At 31.8% G+C, this 12,368-nt stretch overlaps 1 protein-coding gene across 1 annotated transcript; it reads right to left on the bottom strand.

Moving 5' to 3' along the window:
* Window positions 1–3,301: 3,301 nt before the first annotated feature.
* LOC149562365 (sugar transport protein MST4-like) lies at window positions 3,302–6,442 on the bottom strand. The gene is made up of 4 exons (XM_089825891.1): window positions 6,056–6,442; window positions 5,290–5,612; window positions 4,195–4,821; window positions 3,302–4,091 (listed from the first exon to the last, which is right to left on the bottom strand). Exons 1-4 carry the CDS (start codon window positions 6,192–6,194, stop codon window positions 3,588–3,590), a joined length of 1,593 nt encoding a protein of 530 aa, XP_089682017.1. The 5' UTR covers window positions 6,195–6,442; the 3' UTR covers window positions 3,302–3,587.
* Window positions 6,443–12,368: the final 5,926 nt, after the last annotated feature.

The raw sequence follows: 12,368 nt of genomic DNA, 5'->3' as shown, positions 1-12,368 counted from the left end.
CAAAGCAACGTTCGCATGTTTTGATGAGTTGACAATTATATTAATTAATAAAAACCACTAGCGTTGAAGACCACAAATTTATTTGAATAATTAGTTTATTTGTAATGTTTTAGTTATATGAATAATGAAATAAGTTTCTCTTGTTTTGTTTCGAGAAATTGAATTTTTCACGAAAAAATTGTTAGTTGGCCGAAAATGTTGTCAGTTTGGCCGAAAAATTGTAATTCGTTCCCATTAATTATTTACCAGCCAGTGTTTTTTTATCTCACTCCACTTTAACTCTTGTTAAATTGATATTTATTAGTTGTTATCTCCACTTTTAACTATTGTTTTTCTTTTTCTATTTATTTAAAAAAATTATTAGTTGTGATCTCTAATGTTGTAATCTTATTTATTTAACTTTTGACTTTTAAGATTGATTTATATTTTAGTTTTTAAATTATTTTAATTTATTTTTTTTAATATTAGTTTAGTTTTTTTTATTAGTTTTAAATTTTTATAATTTTTTTAGTCAATACAATATTTGTTAGAGGGGTGGTTATTTTTTCATATTATTTTTTGTATTTTTCTTATTAGTTTTTCATAATAGAATTTTTTGATGGGTTTTTTTAAATGACTTTTTTTTATTTGATAAACTAAATTTAAATAAATAATATTTATTAATCTATTTTAAAAAATTTAATAAATATTATGTTATTTAAGTTGAAAGCTATTAATAATCTAATTTATTCACATAATATTATAATTTAAATCTCCACTTTTAACTATTATTTTTCTTTCCATATTTATTTAAAAAATAATTACTTGTGATTTCTCCATTAGCTTAAGGTTGCAATCTCTATTTATTTAAGCTTGCAATCTCTATTTATTTAACTTTTGATTTTAAAAATTGATTTAGGTTTTAGTTTTTAAAATGTTTTAATTTTTTTTTTTTATATTAGTTTAGTTTTTCTTTAAATGTTATTTTTTAGTTTTTATAATTTATTTAGTCAATAGAATATTTGTTAAAGACGTCATTTTTTCATATTATTTTTTGGCATTTTTTCATATTTGATATATTGAATTTAAATAAATAATGTTTTTAATCTATTTAAAATATTTTAGTAAATATTATATTATTTAAATTAAAAATTATTAATAAACATAATTTGCTCACATGAGATTATATTTTAAAAAATAATTTTATCCTCTCAGCTTATCGTTACAAGCACAAAAGTATGCAACTGCTAGTTTTAAATATTATAAAAATATAGATTCATCTTCTTCTTTTTTTGTTAAATTTAATATTTCAAAAATAAGTAACACATTAAAAAATTGACAATTTCATATGATTTTATTTATTTCTTTTCTATTATAATCTTATTACCAAATATACTTTTAATATATAATATTTTTTATAAATTCTTCATCCTCATATTTTTCCTAGTTTTTTACTCTTCCATCATTAATAGTAGGTAAGTAATATAAGTTAGCAAATTGAAAAATATTTAAAGACTTATAAAAATAAATTTATCTAAATAATGTATGAGAAAAAATGAAATTAGTTAATTTTTTCTAAAAAGGTTTAACAATATTTACAAAAAATGTGGATAAAATACTATATATTTTTTAATCTATAAAAGAAGAAAATTAATTAATTTTTATTTATTCTTAATTTATATAGTATTTTTATTTCTACTAACAATTCTAATAAGAAATTAGTGTTTAATATATTATACAACAAAAATCTTGTTACAATATTGTCTTCTAAATAGAAGAAAAAACTATCTCAAAAAAAATATTAATCTACTTTATCATTATCTAATATTTAAGAATTAAATTATTTACTAGTTATTAGTTTTAAAATTAATGCAATAGCTAATTTATATTCCAAAGATATAATAATACCAAATTACTTTTTAACATTCATTTCACATCACAAATGGAACATTAAAATGTGTTTGCATTATTATTTTGAAATTATTCATCTAATGTCTTTAAAGATTATACTCTTATAATCTGATCACTTGTAATTGTATTTCATAATTTGTCTTTAAAGATTATACTCTTTCATAATCTAATCACTTGTAATTGTATTTCATAATTTGTCAATTTCAAGTATTATTTATCATTAATTTTATTTCAATTTCCAATCATCTTCTCTCTTGACTATTTGGGAGGAACTTTGACGCATTACATCCCTTGTTATCTTATGTTATTGTGTCAATTTTACCCTTAAATGCTAGAATGCCAAGGTTTTGTTAATAATCCAAAAGATTCCAATGGTACAATCTAATTTTTATTAAGCTATGAAATCATTTTTATAAAGTTTCTAGTATTACATGTCATTGATTGCATTAAGTTATTGAATTTTTATAAGACTCATAAATGTGCATTTTCCTTTATTATTTTCTATTCTTGGTATTTTTAAGATCATTCAAATATAGATCGAGGGAAAATCAATAACATTAACATGAAAGAATATGAAGCTTGCCACATATGTGACATTAAAATAAGATAATAATGTTCAATTGGATAAAATAAGATCTTAAGTGACACATTCAATATAGAGCTGTGTTGTCATTGTTAAGTGTCTATAAACATTAGATATAAACATAAAGATAAATGAATGAATGAGACTATTAACATTCTTCTTTGCCTTTGGGAGCACTGCATTGACATAATGTGACATAAAGTTTGACTTTTTGATACTACCAAATAACCCTTATCATATCCTACTCATACTGTTGATAACATTACCTACCTTCTCTTATCATATGACAGTACCTACCATCCCCTACGGTAGCTAAAATATACAAGTCATTTTCACTTATGCGTGAACCTAAAGTTTTATATCTCTCACAACAGAAACTAGGACAAACTTCATCCTTCTGCCACGCATTACTAAACATAGACGCGCAAATTTATGACCCTGACTTTCTTCTATGTAATTTTCAATATTATTTCACTGTCCCGTGAATGTTTAACATTGTACATAAAATAAACTCATCAGTTTTCCCTTAAATTTATTAATACATAGCTGTACTGCCCCACATGCAAACTTACATTCCGCTAACAAAAACTGCAAGAAAATTTATTTTACCATTTACTACTCTGCTAATATAAATTTGCTAATATAGATATAATAAAAATCAATGCTTGCGCCGTGCTAATGTGAGATTCACGATCAATGCTTTTAGCACAGTTCTAAGACTCCAGTCAGAAACCCAGTGGAATTTTTTTTTTACGTAAATAAATAAAACAAAGTTTATTTTAAATTATTGATCTTATATGAAATCAAAATGCTCTTACAACAGAAAACTTTATCTACTAAAAATCTTTCGAATATATTCAATATCATTCTGTTTAAGAACCCTCTTTACAAATATATATATTGAGGATCTGGTAGTAAACTAGGTTTCCTTCTTACAGTTTGAGTATCTTTTAAGGGAAATGGAAAAAGGTGTAGTTGGGTTGATTTCAAGCTCTACGCCTTGTCTAAAACATGCAATGGCGGCCATTTAAAGCAGATATGAGAGTACATTGATTAGGTAAACTACGCAAAAAGATTGATCTTAAAAACTAAATTGGGCAGCTAAAAAAAAAAGTTACAACTGTGAATTGTGATAGGCCTTGCCGTTGGCTTTTCCGATCTCTTGCTTGGCATAGGCATCACCGTCCTCATCGTCAATCAGATCAGAGTCTTTGACATAGTTCTTCCAAAGCCAGTGTTGCTTCCACACCTTCTCAATCATTTCTTCAATTGGCACATTCTTTGTCTCGGGGAGGAGAAAGAAGACGAATGTGGACATGATTAAAACCCAGCCAGAGAAAAACAAGAAGATACCATATTTGAAATGGCAGAGCATTGAGAGGAATGCCTGTGCAATGACAAATGTGAAGAGAAGGTTCACACAAACTGTGATACTCTGTCCAGCGGATCTGGTTTCCAATGGAAAAGTTTCGCTGGGAATGAGCCATCCAAGCGGCCCCCATGACCAGGCAAAGGCTGAGACAAATGTGCATACCAGTATCACTATAATAATGGCCACGCCCTTGGGAAGTTCGTCATCCGAACTCATCTGTGTTTTCAACAAAATTGCTATGATCACCTGCAATTCCATCACAAAATTGTTACAATTGGAAACGGAAAACATTGATTAGTCGTGATTACAATTTCTAGCCAAACACAAATGATGGCTGCATAGAATTTACCTGTGAGATAAACATTTGACATCCAGCTTGGAGAAGAAGAAATCTGCGCCCAAGTTTGTCGACTAAATAGATTGAAACTACAGTGGATAAAACATTTACAGCACCAGTGATGACCGAAGAGTAGAGGGAAGCATCGTTCTTAAAGCCTAATGTCTGGAAGAGCACAGGAGCATAAAACATGATAGCATTGATACCGGTGAACTGCTGGAAGAATTGGAGGCACATTGTGATGATCAATTGAGGCCTGTTTCTGCGCTTGAGAAGATTCCTGAATGGGTGTTTAACTGTTGCAGCTATTCTACTGGCCTCTACCAATTCGTTGAATTCTGGTTCGATATTGTCAGTTCCCCTAATTTTTTTGAGCACAACCTTACCCTGTTCCAGACGTCCCCTTTCAATCAAGCTGTTGGGAGTTTCCACCAAACATATGGAACCTACTGTAAGAAGAACAGCAGGAATTGCTGCTAAACCAAGTGAAAGCCTCCATCCCCAAGGCTTGATTCTATCTGTTCCATAATTCACCAAGTTTGCAAATAGAATTCCTATGGTGATATTCAATTGAAAGAGAATATTGAGACCTCCTCTGATTCTGGTGGGAGCAATCTCTGAGAGGAAAAGAGGAACGGCCTGCATCATTAAATAATGCTGTAAATCAGATTCTACACTAAACCGCCTGTCAATTTATCATAAATCAGTGCATGATTTCAGGGAAACAAAATTAGCAGAGTAAATTTTGGTTAATCTTGGAGAAAATAGGACGAAAAAAGTAGACAATTCCTGTTAGTTCGCAATTTAATTTGGATTACAAAGATCTGCAGCCTCCAGAACAGACCGAAAACAACCACTTACCATTATATTAAAAAATATCCTGTAAAAACACACTGAAGATTTCGGAAAATAGAAATAAATGCGACTGAAAGCTCTCTCTAAATTAGGAGTCAATTTTTGGAACGAACAGACGGAAGCGAAAATATCAATAAAATTAGAAAAAAACAAAAACAAAAACAAAAAAGACACCGAAAATAGGCAAATTCCTTTCGGAGTCTCTAAAAATGACAAATTCTAAAACTTTTCATTATAAACATAAGTGTCTACCTGGTTAGCAAATCCAACTCCACAACCAAGCAAAATTCTGCCAACGATAAGCATGGGGAGATCTTGAGCAGCCGCGTTCAGCACAACTCCAACCAGGAAAAACATTCCGGCAATAAACATGGTCGGCCTCCGCCCCCATACTCTGGTCGAATACGACGCAAAGAATGTCGCTACAAGACCGGCTAGATACAGAGACGAAGTAAACAGCTGAAGCCCCTGGTTGTCATATTTACAGTACGGATCGTTGTCTTTCATCTCATTCTTCTTGCGATACACAGTGGGAAAAAATTTCTCCAGGAAATCGTTCATAGACGTCACTCCGCCTACAAATTGAACAAAATCAGTCAGTTTCCTTACAAAAAACCTCCAATATTTCTATCAGATCGGCACAAAACAGAGCTCAAACTCACACAACCTCAAAATAACCATACATTACCATACATTACCAGATCTCCTTCCATTCAAACAAAAATAGAAATGCTTACACTACAAAAGTTAATAATTTCACTGGAAAAAATAAAATTCTGAAAAGAGGACTCTCCTTCCGTTTCTAACAAAAATACCAAGCCTTTCACTACAAACTTTAAAGATTTCACTGCAAACTCTCTTCTATTGCAACCAAAAACTCAAACGAATTCACTGGACAATGCAAAATTCTATCAGAGGGCTCTTCTTCCATTTCAAACAAAAACACCAAATCTTTCACCACAAACAGCAAAGATTTTAAACGAAATTTAAATTTTCCTCAAAGGGGGCTAAAGCTTACCTGAAATTCCAACATCGTAGCCAAACATGAGGCCTCCGCTTGCCGCCATGATGCATGTTATGATCACATACGGCGTTATACGCGCCTCGAACTCTACTCCAGGAGGAGCAACAGGACCTGCAAACCCTGCCGCAGGCATCTTTCCTCTGCTGGATCTTTACCGCTAAAAGCAAAAGTTTCTTCAAACGCCGACGATTCACGTACTACTAAAACCTTCACAATCTTTCCTTCGCAAACTCTTTCCAAACGACTGCAATTTCTCCACAGACTGCAGCAAATTCTTCACACAAGTCCACGAGAGACCTCGAAATTCTCCAAGAACAGAAAGGCCAATAGAAAATGCTCTGCAATTTTCCACGCACTTCAATAAGAAAAATAAACTCTTCTGGGAAATAAGGGCGCCCTCCCTCAATAAATAAAGCCCAAAAGTTTCAATCCGATTGTCCCAAAAAGTGCGTCGGTTGACACGTCGGCCACATCACCGATCGCATCTAACCACAATTTTCAACGGAATAAATGTACGCCGTCCGATTGGGTAGAGGAAACGGGCGCCGTTCAACTTTGACTCGTAAAACCAGCTCCGTTAAAAAAAACCCCGTTTAAGTCCTCGTTTTCCATTAGTTTTGTTCGACTTAAAAAGCAGTGGAAATTAAAACGAACTCTATCCAGATTTCAAGGGACCGCTTTAACTCCCACTTTTACCTTATCCAGTATTCCTCGTTTCGGATAAGATTAAAAACTTTTTAACCTGCGTGTATTTTTAGCGTGTGGTGGGCCCGCCCCCATTCCAATTCCATGTTTTTCCCTCTTATTTCTTTTACAATATCTACCCCCTTTTTGCATGGTCCCCTTTTCACTGGACAGATTATTTTTTATTTGTTTTTATAAATGTATTTAATTCGTCATATTCTACATTTTAATGTTAAATTAAAAAGCTAGAAACTATGCACAACATTAGTCCCGTGACAATAATTATAGTGCACTAAAGCTGAACTCCCCGTCAAAACGGGCATGACCCAAATGCCATTTACACGTGTATGGGTTAACATGCCACGTATATTATTATTTAGCTCAATTATGAAATAGTTGAATTAGGTGGATAGGAGCTCATGGTTGACATTTCATGCTAACATTGAAATCTGATAGTCAAGAAGATAAGTTCGATAGTGAAGATATTGGAAATCCTCTCATCTATTTGTAGGACTTGTGTAGACAATGCACTATATCCATAAAATTAATTGTATCTTGTTCTATGTTTTTCAATTTTCATTTATTTGGTTCTATGTTTTAAAATGACATTGAAATCTAATAGTCGAGAAGATAAGTTCGATAGAGAAGATATTGGAAATCCTCTCATCCATACGTAGGACTTGTGTAGACAATGCAATATATCCATAAATTAATTGTATTTTGTTCTATGTTTTTCAATTTTCATTTATTTGGTTCTATGATTTTCAATCTTCATTTAAAAAAAAAATTGTTTTTTTCAATTTTCATATATATCTATATCATAATTTCAACCAAGCCTTTCTTTATCATCTTTACTTCAATCACAATTTCTAAACTACTACTATTCTTGTGATATCTTTTCACACTACTTTAATGTTCTTGTGATTTCAACTTCTTTAGAAAATAAAAACATTTTGTATCTTTTGAGATAAGCATCCTAAAATTCTTCATTCTTGTTTCTTTTGATATCCTTTTCACAGTACATTATGTTCTTGTGATTTCAAGTTCTTGAGAATGCAAAAACATTGTGGATCATTATGCTCCACCGTTGACATAAGCATCCCAAAGTTTTTCGTTCTAGTTTCTTTTAATATAATACGAATTGTTCACTTGCATTTACCTTGGGATCACTTTAAGGAGTTGGGATCTCAAATATTAATTATGAAGATAAAATTGTAAATTCAAACAAAATATCTTGAAGATATTTAATATCAACTCGTCATACTATTGGATTTGTAGGACTTGTCTAGAATGTATAAGAAATTATAAATAATTTGTAATTTGTCCAACTTTAGAGATGGGTAAGTATTTCTAATCACCACTTACTTTTGCATGTCACTATTGTGTCCCACATATCTAGATCATAATTTTAACTAAACTTCCTTTTATCATCTTTCTTTGAACCACAACTTCTACACTAGCTTCATTTAAATCAAACCTACATCTACCATCTTTCTCTCGATTACAACTTCTATACTACCTTCTTTCCTTGCGATGTGATAGTTACAGTACCTTATATTCTTGGGATGACATCATTTTTTAGAATACAATAGAATTTTGTATCCTTCATTTGACATAAGTATTCTATTCTCTTTTTTTTATATCATATCCATCTTTTTTTTTCCAATGTAATATGAATTATCTCTTGTTTTTACCTTGGGATCATATTTTAATGTAATAAGTATTCAATAGATTTTGAAAGTATTTTTTATGGTCAAGATATTAGGAATTGACTCATTATGATGTTGGATTTGAAAGTCTTGTTTAGAGAACATATTATAGTCTATCAATTAATTGTATTTTTCTATATTTTATAGAGAAGAAAATATTTCTAACAGTCATGTATTGTGGTACCCTACTATTGTACTTATTTTGCACTCTACTATTGTACCACAAATATCTAGGTGAGGATTTCAACAAAACTTTCATTTATCATCTTTCCTTCAACCACAACTTTAACATTGTGTTTATTCCAACCAAATCTTCATTTACTACCTTTCCTTCAACAAAAACTTCTATGCCATGTTCTATTTCTATGACATTATTTACACTATGTTATTTTTTGGGATAGCAACCTTTAAGAAGGGCTAATGCCTTGTCCCCATGCTTCAAATTACACCAAATAGATTTATCCCCATAGATTAGACTATATTCTATTATAATATTGTTATTATTGATTAACCTTTTCATTTAGCCTTGAACACATTAGATCATGCAACCTTGGTTGAAAATAGGCCTACCACTGTATCACTCAAATGAATACCTTCCCATGAAATTTCTTTAGTGAAGGTAATCTAGCAATTTTAAGTCTAATTAACACCTTCAAAGGCTTCACTCATTGAACAACCTTAGCAAATAGTTGATTGCTACAACAATACCCAGGTCCTCAAAACTTCTAGCCTTAATCCACGTTCATTATTTCTTATAGTATGTCATCTCTAGTTAAAAACATGTATTTTTATATTCCTTTTAATATTCAACTAGATAAACTCTCTAATCTAATTTTCAATGTAATTAAATTGAGCTTGATTGAAGAGCGAGGCAAATGCATAATAAATAGTATAGGATGAAAAAATCTTTTGACATACCCAAAATCTCCTTGCTAAGAAAAGGTACCATGTATTCTATTTTCTTTCTTTTTTTCAATTTTCCCCTTTATCCAATCCCACATCTATTTTAGGTCAAGATTGATGGAAAATAGAAAGCCCAGTATTTGACGAGATGGTTTGGTCCTTCAAAAGACAAGGAAAATCGGTTACACCAAGTTGGGGATGATCATCCCATCCCAACATGATTGGTTTAGGAAGTGAAACTTTGCCCCCTAAAGTAGCACAAAATAGTTGGTATAGTTTGTGCACTAATTCACCGACATTATCTTCTTCTAGTCTAGTAAGTGTAGTTTTGTCATCTGCAAATCACATATTATTTAAGTTTCCCCATTAGTTAATCTAACTCTAACACTAGGGGAGAGTGAGTCACTTCTTAATTAAACAGTATAGAGAATCAACAACACTCATAATAATGTTGGGGAAATGGGACATCCTTGCTTGATAGACCTAGATAGGTCATAAACATGGATAATCACCAAAGAATAACTGGAGAAATAGTCATAAGCCAACTTTAAGGCATCAAGACCATCATCATCCAAACCAGATCTTGGAATATAGGACCAATAGAAACCTTCACATTTTCTAGGCCTTTCCCTAAAAAATCTCCAATAGTCTTTCATTAAATGCGGCTCCACTATCCAGAGTACCATTACTCTCTATGTGGGAAAGAGGGTGGGAGAATCATCTTCGTCAAACCTCAAGTTATCTTTGGGGACCTCATTAACTAACTTGTATATTTTGATGTTGCATCTTGCTCTTTTTCTAAAACCAAGGTTTTCTATGAATTTTTCCCAAAGCTAGTTGGGCCTACTAATTCATTTATTCTCAGGTTGATGGATGTTCCCATCAAGCTTGAGATTCAGGGTATTAACTCCTACGAGATCCCATAATTCAAGGAGAGAATCTCTTTTATTCACAAGAGGTAGATCTTTTATTCTTCAATTAATTTCACTTCACCCATTCATGCAATTAGTTAACCATTCTATACAAATAGTCAACTCTTCTTAATTTTTTAATTTTATTTAGTTAAGTGTTCCATATAGATAGTTAACTCATTAGTATCAAATTCACTCTTCAATTAATTTCACTCCACTCATTCTTCAATTATTTTCATTTCACTCATTTATGAAATTGATTAACTATTTCACACAAATAATTCTTCTTACTTCATTTCATTCATAATATTTAAAATATAACACAAATTTTTCTTAGTTTAATTACAATTTGATTAGAAAAAATAAAAATAAAAACTATATCCAAATATTTTTGACAATAGATATCTCAAAATCTTAATAGTCTCAAATGTAAGAAAGGAAACTAATAAGATTTGAAGTACCAAATATCTTTCACCAAATATCTTGCACCTAGTTGTATTTTGTACATTATCAGGTGCCAACTAACATGTATAAAAAAGCTTTAAATTTGGTTAACAGAAAAACAGTTGCTTTCGCAAATCGCTGCGCGTCCAGGCTGGGCCACCGACTGAGAACGTTGGATTTGAGGTAGGTACCGTAAGCGTAATCTTAAAGTTTTGGTCCTTGTCGGTGAGATTCATGATTCATCTGATGATTCAGACTACACGCAGCGATTCAATTCAATAACCACATCACATCTACGCGTCTGGAAAAGGATTTGCACGGTTTCGGACGATTCACGTAAAATAGTCAAGATTATGTTCCCTATTCACTGTTAGAGCTTCAAATCATAGGGTTTGAATGATTTCCTTAAAATAATTAATGAATAATTTTATAAGATTATGTAGATCATAAGATTGTATGTTAAATTCCCTGTTACTGTTCATTATTGAGTATCAAATCTTAGGATTTGAGCGATTTTCTTATAATAATCAAGATTTATGTTTGCTATTCACTCTACTGTATTATTATTATAAAATAATGTACATTAGACGATTATGTTCGGTATTCACTGTTCTTGTTCATTGTTGCTTGTCAAACCCTAGGTTTTAACGATTTCCGTAAAAATTAAATTAATAAAGATTATGCTCACCATTCACTGTTCTTTCTCACTGTTGAGCATCAGATCTTAGGGTTATAATTAAAATAATCAAGATTATGTTTACTATTTACCGTTCTTGCTCAGTTGCTCACTGTTGAGAATCAGACCTTAGTGCTTTATTTAAAATAATCCAAGATTATGTTCATTATTCACTGTAGAGCACCAAACCCTAGTTTCGGGCATCAAACCCTAGTTTTGAGCACTAAACCCTAGGGCTCGGACCAGCATCCAAGACTCGCGCAACTTCCTATGAAAAAGAGTGTTTAGATTACCAGGGGAAACTTTGTCCGTGTTCGAATTCGATACAAACTGTCAGCATAGATTTAGTTTTAAAGCTTGTCTTGTTCCTTTTGATTTTTTGTTCATTTTGAACTTTTTCCTGTTAAATCGTTAATAATTTCTTGTCAAAGCCTGTAGTTTTTGCAGCACGAGCCAGGTAAAGGGTCAGACTCAGGCCAAATCGGTCCAAAACAGGAGGAGTGTGCGAATCTTTTTCATAAGCATCTCTTACGATTCACAAGTCTTTCCATGTATGTAAGCATTACGAATGGCCAAAATCATGGCTGCTGCCATGGAACTTTGACTTAAAATGAGCAGAATTGAATGGACTGAAAGTGCATCCATGTTTTAGTAATGGCCAGCACAGAATGGACAAGAGACGTGACAGCAGCATCCATGAAGATTCACAAATGTGCTTCCAAGAGTCAAACAGAAATTGTGGCGAATTAATTGCGATCTTCCATTTAAAGTCCACGAAATGAATTCCAGGATGATCGGAGTGGATTTGCACCGTCCCTCCATTGCCAGCGGAGCCATTCAGCGTTCCCGTTTTCGCACTAGGGTTTTGACTGATTGCGCAGGTGTGAAACGGGTGTTTTCAGGTATGACTTGGAGACTTTTTCTGTGTGAATAATATAGAATAGAATACAGTAGCTTCTTTGTTTCAATAAATTAAAAAA

This window comes from Cupressus sempervirens, chromosome 4 (assembly GCF_028749045.1).
Source record: "Cupressus sempervirens isolate cs-2001-9-10 chromosome 4, ASM2874904v1, whole genome shotgun sequence".
Classification (NCBI taxonomy): Eukaryota; Viridiplantae; Streptophyta; class Pinopsida; order Cupressales; family Cupressaceae; genus Cupressus; species Cupressus sempervirens.
Note: the sequence above shows the minus strand (reverse complement) of the source record. Positions and strands in the feature narration are given on the sequence as shown.

Coding starts and splice junctions, on each gene's coding strand:
- LOC149562365 (XM_089825891.1), bottom strand. CDS start 6,194: ATGCCTGCGGCAGGGTTTGCAGGTCCTGTTGCTCCTCCTGGAGTAGAG. Junction 5,613..6,055: donor CTACGATGTTGGAATTTCAG/GTAAGCTTTAGC, acceptor TTCAATTTGTAG/GCGGAGTGACGTCTATGAAC. Junction 4,822..5,289: donor GAGTTGGATTTGCTAACCAG/GTAGACACTTAT, acceptor TTAATGATGCAG/GCCGTTCCTCTTTTCCTCTC.